The sequence below is a fragment of the Megalobrama amblycephala genome, linkage group LG4, assembly GCF_018812025.1.
Source record: "Megalobrama amblycephala isolate DHTTF-2021 linkage group LG4, ASM1881202v1, whole genome shotgun sequence".
Lineage (NCBI taxonomy): Eukaryota > Metazoa > Chordata > Actinopteri > Cypriniformes > Xenocyprididae > Megalobrama > Megalobrama amblycephala.
The window spans coordinates 19292314-19311479 of record NC_063047.1 but is presented as its reverse complement, the minus strand read 5'-3'; the positions used below and the strand labels follow the sequence as shown (position 1 = coordinate 19311479).

The following is a 19166-nucleotide window of genomic DNA, read 5'->3' as shown; positions in this document are numbered from 1 at the left end:
GCTGTTTACATTGTATAGACAGTGCAGCGCTTCCGGGTTCTACGTCAGAATGCCGACTAAACAAAATTCCAGTTTAAATTCTGCACAGATGAATAGTTTGAATTGTTTCATATTTTAAATGTATTTTCCTGATCTTCATAAATGTCAGTTTTGAACTTTTTGAACCTACATTTGTTTGAATGTGTATGTGTATTGATAACCAATTAAAACCTCCAACAAAATGTAACATTGTACATTTTACAGCCTCATTTTGTCATGTTCAAGTTAAGGCAGGAACACACCAAGCCGACGCCAACGAACTAGTGGCGACGAAAGCAGACTGCGGGGTTGGCTCACTTCGCCAGCGTCTGGGTCCAAAGTTGCCCTGACACACCAAACCTATGCTCGACAGCCGACGGCCAAGTACGTCTGTTCTGCGCCTACGTAAGATGAAATGCCTTTCCATACCGGCAGCAGGTGGCAGTAGCTGAACTGCCAATCAGAATGATCAGATGACCCGACGGACCGACAAGCTCAGACGCCGATTCAACATGTCAAATCGGCCAAGAAAAACCGACGAGGACCAACTTATGCCACGGTGCGGAACACACTGAGAAAACTTAGTCGGCCGACGAAGAAAAACTGCCCGACGGCCGACCGTCGGCTTGGTGTGTTCCTGCCTTTACAGATACTATATACAGTTGCAAGAAAAATGTGAACCACTTGCAGAATCTGTGAAAATGTGAATAATTTTAACAAAATAAGGGAGATAATACAAAATGCATGTTATTTTTTATTTAGTACTCTCCTGAGTAAGATATTTTACATAAAAGATGTTTACATATAATCCACAAGACAAAAAAAATAGCTGAATTTATTAAAATAACCCCATTCATAAGTTTGTGAACCATTGATTCTTAATACTGTGTGTGGTTACCTGGATGATCTACGACTGTTTTTTTGTTTTGTGATGGTTGTTCATGAGTCTCTTGTTTGTCCTGAGCAGTTAAACTGAGCTCTGTTCTTCAGAAAAAATCTCCAGGTCCTGCAGATTCTTCAGTTTTCCAGCATTTTTTTGCATATTTGAACCCTTTACAGCAGTGACTGAATGATTTTGAGATCCGTCTTTTCACACTGAGGACAACTGAGGGACTCAAACACAACTTTTAAAAAAGGTTCAAACATTCACTGATGCTCCAGAAAAAAACATGATGCATTAATAGATGGGGGGTGAAAACATTTGTAGATTGTAAATTGTATTTAATTTGTCTTCCGGGAAACATTCAAGTATCTTCTGTTGTTTCCGAAGGGCAAATGAAAAAAAAATGACATTCAAGCGAAATAAGAAAAATTTGGACCTCTTCATCCTGTTCAAAAGTTTTCACCCCCCGACTCTTAATGCATTGTGTTTCCTTCTGAAGCATCAGTTAATTTTTGAACCTTTTTAAATAGTTGTGTTTGAGTCCCTCAGTCGTCCTCCATGTGAAATGATGGATCTCAAAATCATTCAGTCACTGTGTGGTTCACATACGTTTTCTTGCAACTGTACATATGTATGAAGCATTTTGTTTGAGTATCCTTTCTCCAAACCGCTAGTCCTGTGTAGGTTCACGAGAATGCTGGATCCTATGAGTAACCTCATGTGTCCAATAATTAAAAAACAAATTTGATTCTTTTGTCTTTCAGTCCATGTTCTTGTTGCACACAAAATAACAAATTCACTTGTTTACATATTTCTATATTTATAATTGAATTAATTCTAGTGAACTAAACATTCTGATTAAAAAATTGCTAAACTACACAAAGATTTATATATTCTGTAATGCATCGGTGTAATCTTGATTGTTGTCATCATCTTTTGTAACAGCAGAGACAGAGGGTTTACTATGGCGATCTGAAACCTCAACAGAGCGACCTCTACGAGTTAACGTCTCCACAAGCTCTGTTGCATGTGTCTGCTCAGTCACAATCTTCAGGGTAAATCTGGGTGAGTTCCCTGAGTCTGCAGCATCAACTGGAATAATCTCTATTTCTGCCATTTTCCTTGAGAAGTAGAGAGCGAGGTCAATCATTTTGTTAGAGAGAATTTTGCATAATAGTAATGTTAGAGGTGCTCAATCCTGTTCCTGGAGATCCAGTGATATTTAAATACATGTGGCCAGTTGCATAAACATAGTCATTATGTTAAGACTGTGCCTTAAGAACTATGACCAACTAGCAGTTAGTTAGGTGTAATCAGTTACTTTTCAGTATCAAATTAGACTAATCTACTGTCTATGTAACTGACTTTTGAACAGTCTTAAAGAAAAGAAAAAAATTGATGACAAACTTGTGAGACTATCTTAGCAGTTTATGCAACCGGCCCCTGAACTAGCTTATTAAGATCTTTAAGAACACTTGATAATTATAAACAGATGTGTTGGACCAGTACTGGAACTGAACTCTGCAGGATCACCAGGAACAGGGATGAGCACCCCTGATTGGGTGTGGTGGGACTGATATTGTGTTTTTGTTAAACATATCTGTGTGTGTGTGTGTGTGTGTGTGTGTGTGTGTGTGTGTGTGTGTGTGTGTGTGTGTGTGTGTTTTAGTACTCTGTGGGTCTCTGTGTGTGATGTCGTCTCATGAGCCAGCATACAGCAAAGATGACCAGCAATAGGAGCAACAGCAACACCACAAACACGATGAAAATATCAGAGTTCAGCCACCGTGACAGAGAACCTCCTGATTCCATCCCTACAGCGCACAGACTAAAGTCGTTTAGATGAGGAATAACACATACTCATGAACATTGTCTGTCACGTTTTGATGAAATTTAAATTTAGTCAGTGAAACATATAGCCTAATGTAATTTGAACAATAACTTTGAACGTTACATTATAAATGGCTGATAATTGTTTGATAGAGCACTGCCAGCTAGCTTGCAACTTCTTATGAAAGAGTTCTTTCTAGTACAATAAAACAAACAACAACAAAAAGCATTAAATTTAAGTTTGTACAAGGATGTCTGTATAAAGTAAGATATATGTATAGCATAAGATATGTAACGTTATAGCATAGGCCTACCTGAATAATGGTCTGTCCTGTTATGCTGTTTCTTCTGAACGCCTCAGTTAACGTGCAGTCATGGCTATGATGAAATATATAAAAAGATAAAAACATTGATAGAAACTATAACATTATTTTAATTCAAATTAAAGTGTGAATACCAGATTTATGTTACTAGTTAGATTTACGTTTTGTTATTGTTTAATTGCAACAACGGTTAAAACAGTTCAACACTTCAAAACATTACAGGAAGAGGGCGCTACAACCCAGAATAAAACTCTCATGCACCTTTAGGACTTGCTTGACTGCTCCTTGACAAGTGTTTGCATAAAGCAGTTATAGTTATTGTAATCCGTTTAAATTTTAGTTTTTTTTATATCCGTTATATATTAGTATTCTAAACAGAGCTAAAGAGGTTCACTCCTTGTCACTAGAGTGGCTATTTTTCTCTGTGGCTATATTTTTTTTTCATATCTATTTTTCACTTGAGGAAATACCACTTTTATAAAGACAGCCTAATTCTCTTTCCAGCCTAGCGGCAGAAGCAGGAGAGGAGAAATGAGAAAAAGACGGTAAACCAAGTGATCATAAGAATTTATTGAATAACTTTAGCCATAGCCAAAGATCTGCCTGATTCCATTTACCTATAAATTAATTCATCAAGTGTTTTGAAAGCAAGAAAAAAAGAAGAAAAAAAAAAGATTGCTTTTCAAAAAAAAAAAAAAAAATCAGTGAAAGATTTGAAGGGAGACAATCTCTGACAGACAATACAATTATTCAAACAAACAAAAAACAAGATAGATCAAGTACAATATAGCCTATGCATATTTGTTCTCTGGAAGCTGAACTTTGACCTGTGGAACTGTCCCAAGCATAGCCTACATTAAATTTAAAAAGCTTAAATTCAAAATTCTTGGTCAACGAAAGCACACAGGGTTATCTGGATCACTGCAAACTGCTGGAGTTACAAGGGCAAGTGCTGCTTGAGAAGATAAGGATCATCAGTAAAGTCCGCTGTCTTCAAAATCTGGGTTTCTCACAAACAAATCCTTCTCCATGATCCGTATCAACATCAGAGGTCATGATGCCACACTTATTATCGTCACCCTGAGGTACAACCAGAACAGTCAGAAATTTATCAAAAATACAATTCACAGAATTGTGAATTGAAACGCAATTCAGGTAAGAATACTTTATAATTGTATTGATTTTAACAAAAAAAAAAAGTATTTTACTGAAAAAAAATAAAAATAAAAAATACAATTAAGCCCAGAAATGTTTCAATATAATTTTTTTTTTCACTCTCACACACACAAAACCCAAAGAGAATCGCATTTTACAGCAATTTGTTTTCCAAGCTCTGCATTAAAAGCTTTTCAACCATTTTGGTAATTGCCTGTTCAGACAAAAAAACTTTCAGAAATATCTTAATGGTTTAAAATATAAAAATTAAGACAAAAAAAATTGTAGATTTCAAGCGCATTACCTCAAATGAAGAATCACCATCTCCAGATCCGTCTGATAAGGCTTTTAAGACCAGAAACTGCTTTCCATTGGTTCTAGACATCAACCAGACCTGCCCATGTACACACACAACATTCACTTTTAATTCATTAACATTTAAACAAATTTAAGTAGACTCTCTCTGCTACACCTACTAAACCTTATAATAAATAATAACCAATTTATGAGGTAAAATTACCCCTGGTTCAATATTGTCAGCAAGGGTTGAGGACAGGAATATGAAGATGACGAATTAGATAAATGTGCTAATAAGCTTCAACGATACATACAATTGCAGGGAACAGAATGAACACAAGCACTAACATAACGTAGACTGGAACAATTGAGAACTAGTGCTGTCAACTGCTTTCAGTTGAAATCTGATCCAGTTGCATAAACCACTTAGACTAGTCTTAAAAGTTAAGACACTAATGTTTTTCTTGAAGCGTGGTCCTAAATTTTTAAAGTCCGTTACACAAAACGGTAGATTGGTGTAATCTGAATTGGAACAATAACATTGATTACCCCTTGGTTAACTGCAAGTTGGTCAAACTAGTTCTTAAGACAATATAATATAGTGACTAACTTTATGCAACTGGCCTCTGATTTCACTGATTTATATAAATTATTGAGTGAGATAAGAACCTAGATAAGGTTTGTACAAGAAGTTACTAGATTTGTCACTAGACTTTTGAAAAAAGTCTCAAAAGGGGTGAGGGAGTTCCTAAATCTAGTGACAAAATAGCTAAATTGGCAACACTGAGAACTGAAACAGAGTGGCATAAATACTAATGGGGTGAACACAGCTGAAACCAATGACAAATCATATTAGTAACCATGACAACAAACAATAAGTGGAAAACACAGAAACGAAAGAATACTAACTAAAAGTCCATGAAAGTGCAACTGAGAACAAACATAACCAAATATCCCTGACAATATGAACCTGTCAAATATGCAACCCAATCTCAGAATCAGACATCATCTTCATAAGCTCTGTAAATAATAATGTAATTACCATTTTAATTCTGTTTACTCTCATGTACAGTAATAGTGGTAATGGAACACTGTGTTCGCTTTATTATTTCATTGTTAAATAAATTATTAATTACAATTAAATAAATTATTAATTAAATAAATAATTACATTATATTTTATCATTAACATGTATTCATTTTTAAATTTTAAATACATTGTTAAATATTGTTTTTTATTCCACTGTACTGCAGGTATTGTTTGTTACTGCACTGTTTTCCATACTGGTTTTGATCAATTCCTAATTCTTCTCCTAAATCAGCAAAATGAAATCAATATAGTGTAATTATGCAGAAAAAGCAAAAAAGAGAGACGTGGATGAATGGCTGCTGTACTTTGTTATGACTAGATAACACGGCAAGGCTGGCATTCCTCTTAGAGCAGAAGCTCTCGGCAGCGTTGCAGTTACTGTCGTCACTCCAGAACAAATAAAACACGTTGTCATAGAGAAGCCACACTTCTGAAAGATAACAAAGGACATTCAGTAGGTATCTGTTGACAGAAATCAAAGAAATTATCAATATTTAAATAATCTTACATATATATTTTTGTAAATTGCTTTGCATTAGTATTAGTTTTGTGAGTTGCATCCAGGATATGTTTAAAACAAAACCACACAAGAGCAATTTTAACAGTTATAGCTTATAAGAAGATGCACAACACAGACAAAATTAAAAATAATCAAGACACATACATATAACACATATAACACATCGGATATAATCTGGCAATGAATGTGTGAAACAGTTTATTCTTCAGATGTTTCACACACGCAGGCTGACAATTAGTTAGCGAAATTAGTTCCTTCTCAGCAGTCAATAAAAATTCAAACTAACCTTTTTGTCCTTTTATTAGTTGTGTTTCTTTGTTGTGAGAGTCTAAGGGGGTGGAAACACATGATATTCATAAATATTTTGTCAAACTACATTTAAATGTACACATTACTGTCGCAAACCATTTTTACCATTATTATTTAGTACCTCAGTAAATTTTAAATGCTGTCATGAAACTTACAATTTAGGCCCACAATGATAAGGATGATGGTTGAGATAAGAATGTTCACAGCAAACAGTAAAAACACATACTTCCTTTCATAACGCTCTGTTAAACAGAGATTAATAAAGATTAATACAGAAACACTGATTGTAAACTACATGAAAATGTTGCTCCATGAATTCCATCCACCCATCCTCTGTTGTCTTACCTGAGAACAGTCTTGTACCGTTAACAGTTCTTTGTTCTGCCGGTGTGTACTGAAGAGTTTGATAAATGTCTTCTGTTTTAACAGCATCATTTTTCTGCGTCTCCCTGTTTTCTGTGTTTCCCTCACCCTCTTCATATTCATTTAGGCACACAGAAAATTGCTGCTGCAGCTCCATCACACTCTCAAACTATACCATACGTACAGTTACAAGAATCATATATCACACCCTCTGAGACTGAAAAACTAGTCGTGATGCTGTTTGCAGTTGTGTTGACTAACGTTAAGTGCAAACCTACCGTATATTTCTCTGTGCTGCTGGTTTTCTTTTCTCTTCTGCACTTCCTTTCCTGTCCAAAGTCAGACCACATTTCTCCACATCCCTTGATGATGGTATAGCCTACTTGGATTTGCATGCAGCAGTGCAGTTTAAGTCTCTGACTATACAAAAGGAGGAAGCAGTGGGTTGTAAATATAACTTGATGATCATAAGAAAAAGCATTGTTTGAGTGTTACACAATCTGCAAAATGTCAAATAAAGCAGAAGGGAAAGCAAACATCAGTCTTTACTCCGCTCACACGGACAGCAATTAAATTCTGCAGGTCACTGAACTCTTGATTTTTGGTGTTCCTGCTCTACCTGAACTTTCCAGCTGTATCAGTATCAGGCAGTGGATTACTATCTGCACTCCTTCCTGTTTATTTTTATCCACATTTCTTCAGAGAACAACACTGCTCTCTCTCTCTCTTCACCCACTGACTGCTGAGTTTCAGTCAAGTTCTAACATGTGGCTGGTGTCCTCATTCTGCGGTACCGAATTCTGATTCTTCACTTTGGGCATATTATGGGAACTGCACTTTGCTGGTTTGAGTATTTTCTAAAATCTGTCCTTCATGGTATCTTGGAGATGAGTCTGTCAAATCATGCAGATTTGGACTCTACAGCAGAATTAACTGATCAGGAAAATCGGCTACTTCTTATGGGAACACAGTGTTGCATTCATTTGCAAGTAAACAGATTATTTTTTATTTAATTTTTTACAATAGCAGGAAACAGGGCTGTCAACTCTCATGCATTCAACATGACTGACACTCACAAAATAGACGCTGCTCTCACACCACATCCATTTTCTCAAGCAGTGAAAAAAACACAGCTGAGCTCTCTAATTCAATTATTACTAAGAATTACAATTACAGAGCTCTCTAATTCAATTTTTAATAGTAACAATTCCAGTTGGAGAGATCAACAAATGATCAAAACAACAAAAACAAATTGGTTTAGTCATATGTCTCCATTGACTTCCATTCATTTTTAATTACTGAGCTCTACAATTGAATTTTTGCTAGTAAGAATTCCAATTAGAGAGCTCTTTAATTCAATTCAGTTGTTACTAGTAATAATTACAGTAAGAGAGCTCTCTAATTTAATTTTTACTAGTAAAACAAAACACACTACGGTGCATTCACACCGTTAACGCGTTTCATTTATGCAGGAGAGATTTAACAGGTGACAAGACAAATCAAATCCTGTCCGGATAGTAGGCTATGGCAGGGGTTCCCAAACTTTTCAGCCCACGACCCCAAAATAAAGATGCCAGTGACTCGCGACCCCACTATCCTCGGAGGTGGTTAAAGTATACAAACGCTGTGCGCGATGGTGCACACGCACTAACGCCTGTTTCACACATACTCTGCAGTGCGCATTGTTCTGTGGCCATATTAACGGATTTCACACTGCATTAAACTGCGGCAGTGCGTTCCAGGAGCGGTGCGTCTGCAGCAGTGCAGCGATCATTTACGCGCCGAGTCTATTTTTGCTGTGCTGCACAGCGCTGAATTAAAACGACGGCGCACTGTTCACATTAAAATAAACATGTATTGACGCAAAAAAACCTAGTAATTTCACCATAGATGCATATGCTCACCACCCGTCACGCATTTTGCGGGACAGTCCCGAAATTGAGAGCTTTGTCCAGCGTCTCGTAAGACTTAAGCAGTGTCCTGCATTTCATTTATGTCTATTTTTTCATCCCTGAAACTACAATACAACAGTAAGAAATATAATAAAAACTGTGACTGGCATTTAAAAATCTATTTGTGCAGCCGTCATTTTCTAGCTGTGAAAATAACCAACCAACGAAATCTATATAGAGAGAGGTTTTCCCGTTGATGACAACTGAGTGGACAGCGCAAAGGGATAAGTGCGGGCCTCATCAAAGTCAGTAAACACAACTACACCAGCAAGGATTTCATCTCACTAGTTAGGAACCTCATGAGCTGCTCAAAGCTGCCTAAATCGATGATTTAAAGCATGTAATCATCCATTCTGATGGCAAATATTTCCAATGAACGGCGGCGATCAAGCGCCACCCATGGAAATGGTCTACGGAAAAACGAGATATTCTCCATTTGTTTTAACCAATACAAAACTGCGACGTTCAGACACGACTTTCTTTTCACGTTTATAGTTCATTTAATGCGGGTTCTATGGCGTTATTATATATTGAAAAATGTCGAGAACGCATTATTGTATCACGAGAGCGCATCAATTGCGGATTCCTTTGCACAAAACTGGATGCGCGCGCGCTCTCGCTCAGATCTGCGTGCTCAAACTTTGTCCTACTGCATGTGCAGCCCTAAATCTAGAATTGTCGTCTCTCCAGGATTTAATGTTGCCATAAGCGCAACATTATAGTGTGGGCACCCACCGGCAGAAACATTAATTGGCGCATACGCCAAGTTTGCCAACAAATGTAAATCAATATTTACATAGCAGTTTTAAATGTATCTGTCTCACGTGTCCCGCATTGTCCCGCAAAATCACATCCACTGTCCTGCAACAGATTAATAGCCAGGTGGTCACCCTAGATGCATATAATTTAAAGTCTCTGTTACAAAGTTTACACATGGCTTTTTGTCTCGGGTAAAGCATGGAAAATGGCACCTTACCTGGCATAGCTGGCAGATAGCACTCGTCTCTTCGTGAAGGTGAAAAGAGTCGCCTGTTTTTGTCTATTTTAAGTTTTAATTTAAAATGTTATTTAAAAACATAACGCTTACGTTTAAATGTTTTGCCACTTCCGTGAGAAACATAATATATAAATCTAAAGTATTGCTTCATATATAGTAATGAAATGAATAAAACGTTTTTGTAGTGCGTTTAAACGTGACATCTATGAAATATAGTGTATATATAAAGAGAATCGCAATGCTGACAAGCCATGTTCAGTAACAACTTTTGCATTTGAAATAAAAATAACCTAAGTAAATGTATTGTTTGTGATAAACAGCCATGGATCAGTTGCGCACTGCAAACGCAGCATCTATGAAAATACAATAGCGCGTGCTTCATATGAACTGCAAAGGCATGACGGTGGTGCTTCTCCGCTCTCCTCGCGTTGTCTTTGGTAGATATTAACCAACATTTCATTTAGACAAAAATAATATCCAAAGCGTAAAGCCTAAAGAATTACCAACGTGCACATATCAGAATGTTTAACATGGTGCTGTAAACTGACCTGCTAACTGATACTGTTGCTAATATGTTGTTAATCTGTCGTAATCACCCCAGGAGTCACGGTCAAGGGGAAGGAAAAACGAAAGGTTGATGGCTTTTTTATTTGCATCTATTTTTAGTATTTTGTTACAATTATTGATAAAATATGCTATTTCTAATCGTTTAATTTTTATTTTATTTTTATTTTTTTATTTATGGAAATCATCTCGCGACCCCCCGGGGGGGTTTTTAAATATTGTTTATTTTTTTGCATGTATCAACTTGTTCTGTTTGTTAATATTGCAATAAAAAAAAAAAAAAAAAAAAAAAGATAATGTAGAAAAAGTTACAAAATCTTATGCCACCCTGATGAAGGGAAGCTTTTTTTTTTTTTTTTTTTTTTTTTTTTAAACTAAAGAAAATTAAAAAATGGGGTCATATTGACCCTAAACACCCAAATTAGGGTTAATTTCTTGATTATTTTGTAGAAAGCCAGTGTTGTCATGGAACCATTAAGGTTTGCGTGCTCTTTATCAACACCAAACTACAAATGTTCTCCTACTTATGTTTTCCTATTATATCATGACGAATTATCATTAAAGCCACACAAGTAAATGTGTGTCAAGCCAGTCAACGTTAAAATCTTTCCATATACCCTTGGCTGGGAATAATCTCCAAATATATCCTACTAGGTCTACACCCAAAATATTACAGGAACTGAATATGGAACCAAATATTTCAGGAACTGGATATATTGTAACACCGGAAGTAAAACAGCTTTATATGATGTCATGAAAGTTGCGCCAGTTGCCTTTGCCTTTTTAAAAAAGATCATTATTCTCTTAAATTATTTAGATTACATATACTCCGCGTATACTGTGACTTATCTGACCATCAAGACCAGCTCTTTGAATGTTTAGAGTGAGTTTCGGTTTAATTTCTGTGCTGTTTCGTTGACTCTGCTGCTGTTGGCGCTCATATTTCACTGGAAATATAACCATCGTCGTCATTTAAAATATGTGTTGTCAGGTGTAAATTCAGCCGTATTGTGCGTTCATAAAAATATTTAGGCTTACGTTTTAAATCTGAATATTTTTTTTTTTAGATCCAGAGACTTTTGTCGCTGAATTTGCCTGTAAATGGAAAGTGAAATACACACCGAGTGGAGTTCGGCTTTAGATGAAGACTTGCTTCAGTAAGTACAAAACAGCTTACAGTGGATTTTTAAAGTGTTTCTATTTGGAATTGTTCAGCAGCACGGCTGTCCCCGTTCTCTCGGCAGGGACCCAGTTTCTGCAGTGATTCCGCCGGTTCCTTCACTGTGGAGCTCATCAGCAGCCGGGCCCTGGTCCACTGAGAGCAGCTTCCCAACAGTATTCAACCAGTATGCTGAAGAGCAAGATTACAGCACTTTTACACCCAGCAATGAAACACAGAGCCAAACCGTACAGGTCTGAAAAACTCCTAATGATACATTTCACAAAAGTGATCATCTAAATGTAGTTTGATTGTTATCTCCACCATAGACTGAAGAATGGACAGAGGAGAGATCTGCAAACACAAACGAGGACTGGGAATCAGATATTGTAAGTTTTCAGCACCCTACTGCAGGTTCTCTTTATGACCACTGTCTGTGTGGGTGTGTGTGTGCAAGCTATGTTTGTAAGCACCAGGTTTGTAAAAATAATAAAATTAAATTAAAAAATGTGCTCACAAAGATAGTGAAATATAATGAAAAATGACTTGTTAGGACATTTGATGTGGTCCTTGCTATCTGAAATGCTGAAAACATGATTTACTTTAAATTTTACAAAGGGTTGAGCAAAAATGTTGATGTTGAACTTTAAACCAACATTTGTTTGTGTGTGTGTGACATTAGCCTTGTACTTCTGGATAGAGTAACCTTGTTATTGTACTTTCGAGAGATTTGTTGCACAAATATCATACTAGTTTTCTAGCAAATGTGAATTAGGAACAATTCAGCCTTGGAACCCTGTACTTTTTTTACTGTTTGTAGAGTTTATGAATGTCTTACTGATGTTTTTGGAAATGTGGATTTGTTTACAGTGGTTTTTATATATCTGAGAAATTGAAAATGTTTCTATTTTGTATTTTTCTAATTTTACTTGATTTTATTCAAATGTGCAATTACATAATATTTAACACAACAAACATTTGTACATTTGCATGAATTGACTGTTTCAAAGAGCATCCTGTTTTAATGGAAGAGCATCCTTTTATAAAAGGAGCACAAATAAATGATGCAATAGAAAGAAGTGAAAAGTATTACTATAATATTCTTTTTAAAAGTTGATATATATATATTTATATCCCTTTCTCTTTAGCATGCTTTAGAAGACTGCAGTATTGAGTTGAATGAGCAGTATGAGGCTCTTGCGAAGCAGCATGCAGCAGAGGAGGAGCACCACAATATTTGTGTCCACAGTCTGGAAAAAACAAGAGATGACAGAAATCATCAGTACCAGGTTTAGCATCACATCTGTACATAAAAAACCACCAATATATGCAGGTTCTGACATTTACATCATTTGAATAACAAAAAAGGTGCTTAAAATCTCCCTTGAACTCAATAGGGACTGGAAATACTTTGTACAGTGTCCTTGTCACAACCTCTGTCATTACTCTACTTTTTGAGCCTGATTTTCATTGGTATTAAATTTGTTTTTTTGTTTTTTTTTTTGTTTTTTTTGTTTTACAGGGTTTTATTGAAAAAATTGAGTCTTTGCAAATTAAATTGGAGCTGAATAGCAGCAAGACAACGAGGAAAAACTTTACGGTAAAACGGCAGGAGCTTACTGCAGAGAAAGATCGAATGGAAGAGGAGAAAACAAGGTAAAAAGACATTAAAATATTTATGAAATTCAGCTGTGTACTGTTAGCCTGACTACGTCAGACTTCCTACTTCCGCTCAATTTCATTTCGCTTCTGTACTCAGTCTGATACAGCATCAGAGCTTTGTGTTTGCAACCGGTCTGGAAACAGCCGGGCCAATCAACGAACAGAGGGCGGGCTGAGAGCCGTGACGTAGATGCTAAGCGCCGAGTTTTACATTGTAGGTTAGAGAAATCGAAAACCGAAACGACCGCGGAAATGGGAAACGAGATACGGGATGCAAACTTCGGGATGCATTAACTTCGCATAATCTGCAAAAGTCGTTTACAGCCATGTTCACTCCGGTATTTCGCTCACATCATCATGTGTTTACAACAGGTTTACAGTGGAAGTTCAATCATAGATTTGAGTTCGATGCATGATGTCTGTGCTTCGATGCGGCTGTACAGGCGGATAACATACGTCATAACTAAACGTATCTGATTGGCTTACGGGTAACCAATGATTTTAAACTTCAGACAAGCGTCCCCTAGCGAGAGAGAAAACACTTCTCTATTATGCCATTCCAGACTCTGTCTACGAAGCAAAGTGAAGTAGCAGAGTCTGGTATTACCAGGCTAGTGTACTGTGGGCAGAACATACAATATCAATTAGTTCTGTATTCTTTTTGTTTGTGAAAGAACACTTTTAGGCTCACCAAAGCTGCATTTATTTGATCAAAAAGTCAGTAAAAATAGTAATATTGTAAAATATTGTGATATATTCTATTTGAATATATTTTAAAATGTAGTTTATTCCTGTGATTGCAAAACTGAATTTTTAGTTGTCATTGCTCCAGTCTTCAGTGTCACATGATCCTTCAGAAATCACTCTATTTTGCTGATTTGGTGCTTAAGAAACATTTCTTAATATCAGTGTTGAAAACAGTTTTGCTGCTTAATATTTTTGTGGAAACAGATAAAAAAATGTTCAGGATTCTCTGATCTTTGAAAGTTCAAAAGAACAGCGTTTATTTCATAGAGAATTCTTTCATAATGTTATAGATGTTGTTACTGTCATTTTGATCAGTTTTATGCATTCTAAAATATAAAAATAATTATTTCTTTCAAAAATTGTAGTGTCCATAAACTTTTAAAGGGTAGTATATAATATTGCCAAGATTTTATTCATTGAATTTAAAAAGATATGTACGTGTTTTAGATTGGCTCAGGATCTGGAGGACACAGAAAAGAAACTCAAGATGCTGATTGAAGAACAGAGTCAAGAGAAGTAAAAAAATTCAAAATGTAAACAGAGAAACGCAACCAGATGTCTCTGGATCTGAGTGTTTATCTGATTTTGTGCTTGTGTTTGTGGCAGGTTCTCCTGGGAGCAGGAAATAGCTGACTTGAGGGTGGAAATGGAGACGCTGTGCAGACAGGCAGAGCAAGCCAGTCAGACCGTTCTTCAGGATGAGGCAAATCCTGCACCTCCACAGCACGTCTTCTAGAACAGTAGTTCTCAACTGGTTTGGCCATGGGACCCACATTTTCTCTTGGTCATTAAGTTGCAACTCAACAACCAAATTAAAAAATGGTGACAGACACACAAGTACTTTACTTAACATACACATAAATTGTACAAATATGACTAATACTGATGAATGAATAGGCCTATAATGTAAGGGTTTTAAATAGCAGTTCCAAACTAATTAATACAATAAAGTTGGCATGAGCCACCACAGTTTAGAAATATACAAAATAACACAGTGAAAACAAAGTATCATTTTGGGGGTTACAGAAACAACAGTTACCACGGTACATAGACAATACTAATATGAACTGTAATGAAACATGGAAACTGCTCCTGATGTATAGAATGAACATCATACCTGCATTCAAATCCTTCCCAGCTAACACACAATGTACCAGTTACGTGATTTATTGGTACTTATTGCATGATTGTAGTTTCTCTTGCATTTTAAATATGAAGTGACATACAGCATGCACTGTCACTCTATACAAGCACAGAGTTTCCCAGGAAAGGAAATTTTGTTTTTTTTGAGGTGAGAGACTTTTTTTTTTATTTCGTAACAAGCTATGAAAATAATGTTAGAATAATGACCCTGACATATAGCCTGTCAACATCTCATCTGACTGCAGATACTGAATCAGGAACGATGGGTCGCGACCCACCAGTTGAGAAACACTGTTCAGATAGTGTAGTGAATCATGTATATTATGGTCTGACTCTGTATTTGTTCATGTGTCTGTGTGAGCAGATAGCTGCACTTGAGATGCAGAAAGAGCTTGCGCTTTCTCAAGTGGAGGACTGGATTGCAGACGCTGAAAAATATCTTAATTTTCTCAGGTACTGTTTGTGAATTAATGTGTTGACTAGGGCTGGGCGATATATCGCGTGACACTGACAAGCCACGCAATATCGCGTTCATTATCGAAGGCGATTCATCTGCGATATGAACGCGATATTGCGTAGCTTGTCAGTGAACTACGGCTCTGTCTATTAAATGCCGCTCCATTTGAAAGCAGGTAATGGCGATTTAGCGGTAATCAGGAAACCGGCTTTACTGACAAAATGCACGTGACAAACGCATGCGATATATCGCCCAGCCCTAGTGTTGACAGGTATGTAAATACAGTCAGCATGCATAAAGGTGATATGATTTCTTTGGGTTTTTTGCTTAATCTGGACAGATTAAATCCTTCGCAGCAGCACCTGCACCAGCAGCAGAAATGGGAGCACAATGTGGCAATGGTCCGCGGGAGCTTGGTAGGACTAAAGGTGAGGAGGGGAGGGGCTGATACCAGTGTATTACAGGTGAACAGGGTTTGCAGCTTCTCTCACTCTGTCTTTCGGTTTTTGTTTCACAGAATAAGTTTAATGAAAACCATCAACTTCTGCAGAGAGGTGAACAGTTGGACAGTTTGCCCTCAGTCCCACTCCCATTACTTCCAGCAGTGCCTACAGTGAGTGTCAATTTGTTCATATATGGCCTACCGTTCAAACGTTTGGGGTCTGTAAGACTTTCAGTTTCAGTCTCACATGATTCTTCAGAAGTCATTCTAATTTGCTGATTTGTTATTTAAGAAACATTTCTTATTATCATCAATGTTGAAAACAGTTGTTGAATGCATTCTCCCCCCTGGATTCTTTGATCAATTGAAAGTTCAAAGGAACAGCATTTATTTGAAATAGATATCCGTTGTAACGTTTAATCTTATTAATCTTATAATCTTTTATAAATGTCTTTACTGTCACTTTTGATCAAACTAATGCACCCTTGATGAATAAAAGTATTAGTTTCTTACAACAAATCTTACTTAACTGAAACTTTGGTAACACTTTACAATAAGGTTCATTAGTTAACATGAACTAATAATGAACTGCACTTATACAGCATTTATTAATCTTTGTTAATGTTAACAATGTTCATGTTAATGTTAATTTCGACATTTACTAATACATTATAAAAATCTTGTTAACATTAGTTAATGCACTGTGAACTAACATGAACAAACAATGAACAGCTGTATTTTCATTAACTAACTTTAATGAAGATTAGTAAATACAGTAACAAATGTATTGCTCATGGTAAGTTCATGTTAGTTAATACGTTAACTAATGTTTAACTAATGAACCTTATTGTAAAGTATTACCAAAACTTATTAAACGGTGTTACTGTTTTATGGCATATACTGTGCTATTGTAGAATTTATAAAGTGGCTGTTTTACCACGGCTTGATTTGTATGTATATATCTTTTGGTTTGCATCAGGCAAAGTCCTTTTTTTTAATTTGTAAAATTCACTAGTTTATTTAAAAAGAATTTCTGCATGATTATGTAATGTATAACATACCAACTACCTCTAATATTGTGGCGCATCATCTTTTATAAACTGCATGTTCTCTAGAGTTGCTGCTCAAGACGGAATACTGAGTTTAATTGTATTATAATTATATTGCATAGTTTAAAACTGATGTAAATAATGTATATTTTTGTGTGTGTCATTTTCTTTTATCCTTGGCTTTCCGAAGTTGGAGATGATAATCAGTTCACTTCAGAATCCTGCTTCTCATCCCATTTTCAACAGTGGTCCATCAACTACCACAAATTCTCCTCCCATAGTTCATCCCCAATTCCACCCCTCAGTCACACCACCACCACCACAAAGAGCCACACCGCCAATTTCAGCCCCGTCTCCTCAAAACACACCATATGTACCCATCAGTATAGGCCCACAATCTGCGCACCTCACAAACATGTATCCCCCTATGACAACTCATGCACCTGCCCCTCAAATACCCATGCAAACTATCTGCCGGCCTCAAACGTCATCCCATGCTCCCGTCACGCCAGCCCCACATATCCTTCCAGGTGCCTCCCTTGCACCCTCAGTTGCTCACGGAGCCAGTTTTCATCCCCAAGCTGCAGTGCGCCTTCCCCAAACGTTCATGCAAACCGCGTCTACGCGTAACTCCTCTCCCCAGCCCCTCCCCTCCAATTCTGCACCGGCAGGCAAACTGGACAAGCTTCTGGAGAGACTGGGCTCACATTTCCCACAATGCACAAGGTATTGAGATTATACACTGTTATATGATAAGCTTGGTTATTTCCCAGTACATTTTTAGCAGCCAATATAATTTTGTCTTCTTGTTGACAGTTTTTTATTTTATTTTGATTATTGTCAAAGAGTAAAGATTGCTTTCTGAAAGTAACCTCTCTGTTTCTGTCTGTTAGAGATCAGTTAACACGTGTTCTACAGCAAATCAAGAGTGAGCGTGGTACTATGGCTGGCATGTCGATGGATGATGTTACTCAGCAGGTTGCACAGAGACTTGCGCAGAACCAAAGACCGGTGCGATGGCACACTCCTCTCACTCTTCCTCATTTTGTGTTTGTTGTTACTTTCCTTCTGTGCATTGCTTATATAATTTTTAACTTTATCACTGTCATTTTAGCCACCAGGACCTATAGCACCTCCGTCTGGAGCTAGAGCCTTTCCTGCTTCAGTCGGTCCGATCCAGCGTCCCGTAGCCCAGCCACCGCATCCCATGCGGCCTCATTTCCGTCCCCCGGTCGCTCAGGTTTTCCACACAAGACCCCCGCAGGTAGAATTCAGCTTTAAACCCCTTTCCTTAAATCACATTTAACAAAATACTCTGGACTATAGGGTAGAGTGGGGTAAGCTGTGCCATATTTTACTCAAGTTGTCCTTTTAGTAAGAAGGAATGACACAAAGGTAAAACTAATATACCTTTTGCATTTCAAATAAAAGTATTGACAATAAATATTACTACTATATTTTACAGTGCAGTTTACTGCATATTATTTCCTAAAATATATCCATAAACCAACCAGGATTCACAAGTATTCAGAGAATTTGAATTTATTGAATAACATTTTTGTTTTTAGAACCATATTAACAAATCCTTTTTCTCTGTCAGTCCTCTATGCGGAAATTTTGTTTGATGTGTCAAAATCCTGTGGATACTGGAAGCCAGTACAACACAAACTGCTCCCATACAATGCACAGAGAAGTGAGTGTTTAACGTTCACAAAATATACATTTAGGCAAATTATTTGCTTTGTTTTCTAATAACTGTTGTTGTTTTTCTTTTTCTTTAGTGTGTCAGCGTTTGGCTCAAGACCAGTAAGAATAACTCCTGTCCTTTCTGCCCATCTAAATGAGGACTGAGAACACTCTGAGCTTTTACCTGCAAAATTGAGTGGAATGATTATTTTAATAGTTATAAGTCACTTGTGAATTTTTTATAATTCCATACATAATTCCATAATAACTATCTGGTTAATGTTATAAAATAAATTTGATCCATTACTGGTCAGAGTTGATTATTATTATTATTATTATTATTATTATTATTATTATTAAGGACAGTATGGTATTACACTAATGTGTTACTTTGCTGATCAGTGGAAATCCTTCTAATATGAATTGTGCTTTTTTCAGTATTCCATTTTATTCCAAAGATTTTCAAATTTACCCTGAAGTATAATTCTATTATGTAAGCTTTTCTAAAGGTCATGTAACAT

The 19166-nt window shown here is 36.6% G+C and overlaps 3 protein-coding genes across 4 annotated transcripts; 1 reads left to right on the top strand and 2 right to left on the bottom strand.

Moving 5' to 3' along the window:
- Window positions 1-1661: 1661 nt before the first annotated feature.
- si:dkey-111e8.4 (uncharacterized protein LOC793802 homolog) lies at window positions 1662-3262 on the bottom strand. Of its 2 annotated transcripts, XM_048188091.1 has the most exons (3): window positions 3046-3262; window positions 2574-2715; window positions 1663-2022 (listed from the first exon to the last, which is right to left on the bottom strand). In XM_048188091.1, exons 2-3 carry the CDS (start codon window positions 2711-2713, stop codon window positions 1788-1790), a joined length of 375 nt encoding a protein of 124 aa, XP_048044048.1. In that variant the 5' UTR covers window positions 2714-2715; window positions 3046-3262; the 3' UTR covers window positions 1663-1787. The 2 variants fall into 2 exon arrangements, with proteins under 2 accessions (XP_048044049.1, XP_048044048.1); XM_048188092.1 differs by lacking the exon at window positions 3046-3262 and having other exon boundaries at window positions 1662-2022.
- Window positions 3263-3604: 342 nt separating this feature from the next.
- Window positions 3605-10475, bottom strand: LOC125266945. Its single transcript, XM_048188090.1, has 7 exons — window positions 7066-10475; window positions 6770-6956; window positions 6580-6666; window positions 6402-6443; window positions 5901-6025; window positions 4514-4603; window positions 3605-4134 (listed from the first exon to the last, which is right to left on the bottom strand). Exons 1-7 carry the CDS (start codon window positions 7180-7182, stop codon window positions 4048-4050), a joined length of 735 nt encoding a protein of 244 aa, XP_048044047.1. The 5' UTR covers window positions 7183-10475; the 3' UTR covers window positions 3605-4047.
- Window positions 10476-11010: 535 nt separating this feature from the next.
- On the top strand, window positions 11011-18958 carry rnf214 (ring finger protein 214). Its single transcript, XM_048188081.1, has 16 exons — window positions 11011-11183; window positions 11368-11457; window positions 11545-11713; window positions 11789-11848; window positions 12608-12748; window positions 12982-13115; window positions 14316-14384; window positions 14475-14571; window positions 15376-15464; window positions 15809-15896; window positions 15986-16081; window positions 17150-17685; window positions 17853-17970; window positions 18074-18223; window positions 18560-18652; window positions 18741-18958. Exons 2-16 carry the CDS (start codon window positions 11402-11404, stop codon window positions 18801-18803), a joined length of 1959 nt encoding a protein of 652 aa, XP_048044038.1. The 5' UTR covers window positions 11011-11183; window positions 11368-11401; the 3' UTR covers window positions 18804-18958.
- The last annotated feature ends 208 nt before the right edge of the window (window positions 18959-19166 follow it).

Bases quoted from the DNA above. Each gene is read 5' to 3' on its own strand.
- si:dkey-111e8.4 (XM_048188091.1), bottom strand. From the start codon at position 2,713: ATGGAATCAGGAGGTTCTCTGTCACGGTGGCTGAACTCTGATATTTTC. The intron at 2,023-2,573 runs GTACTAAAACAC...CTACTTCTCAAG, and splicing joins CACACACAGAGACCCACAGA to GAAAATGGCAGAAATAGAGA.
- LOC125266945 (XM_048188090.1), bottom strand. From the start codon at position 7,182: ATGCAAATCCAAGTAGGCTATACCATCATCAAGGGATGTGGAGAAATG. The intron at 6,957-7,065 runs GTAGGTTTGCAC...CGTATGGTATAG, and splicing joins GCAGCACAGAGAAATATACG to TTTGAGAGTGTGATGGAGCT. The intron at 6,667-6,769 runs GTAAGACAACAG...TCTGTTTAACAG, and splicing joins CGGTACAAGACTGTTCTCAG to AGCGTTATGAAAGGAAGTAT.
- rnf214 (XM_048188081.1), top strand. From the start codon at position 11,402: ATGGAAAGTGAAATACACACCGAGTGGAGTTCGGCTTTAGATGAAGAC. The intron at 11,714-11,788 runs GTCTGAAAAACT...TCTCCACCATAG, and splicing joins CACAGAGCCAAACCGTACAG to ACTGAAGAATGGACAGAGGA. The intron at 12,749-12,981 runs GTTTAGCATCAC...TTTGTTTTACAG, and splicing joins ACAGAAATCATCAGTACCAG to GGTTTTATTGAAAAAATTGA.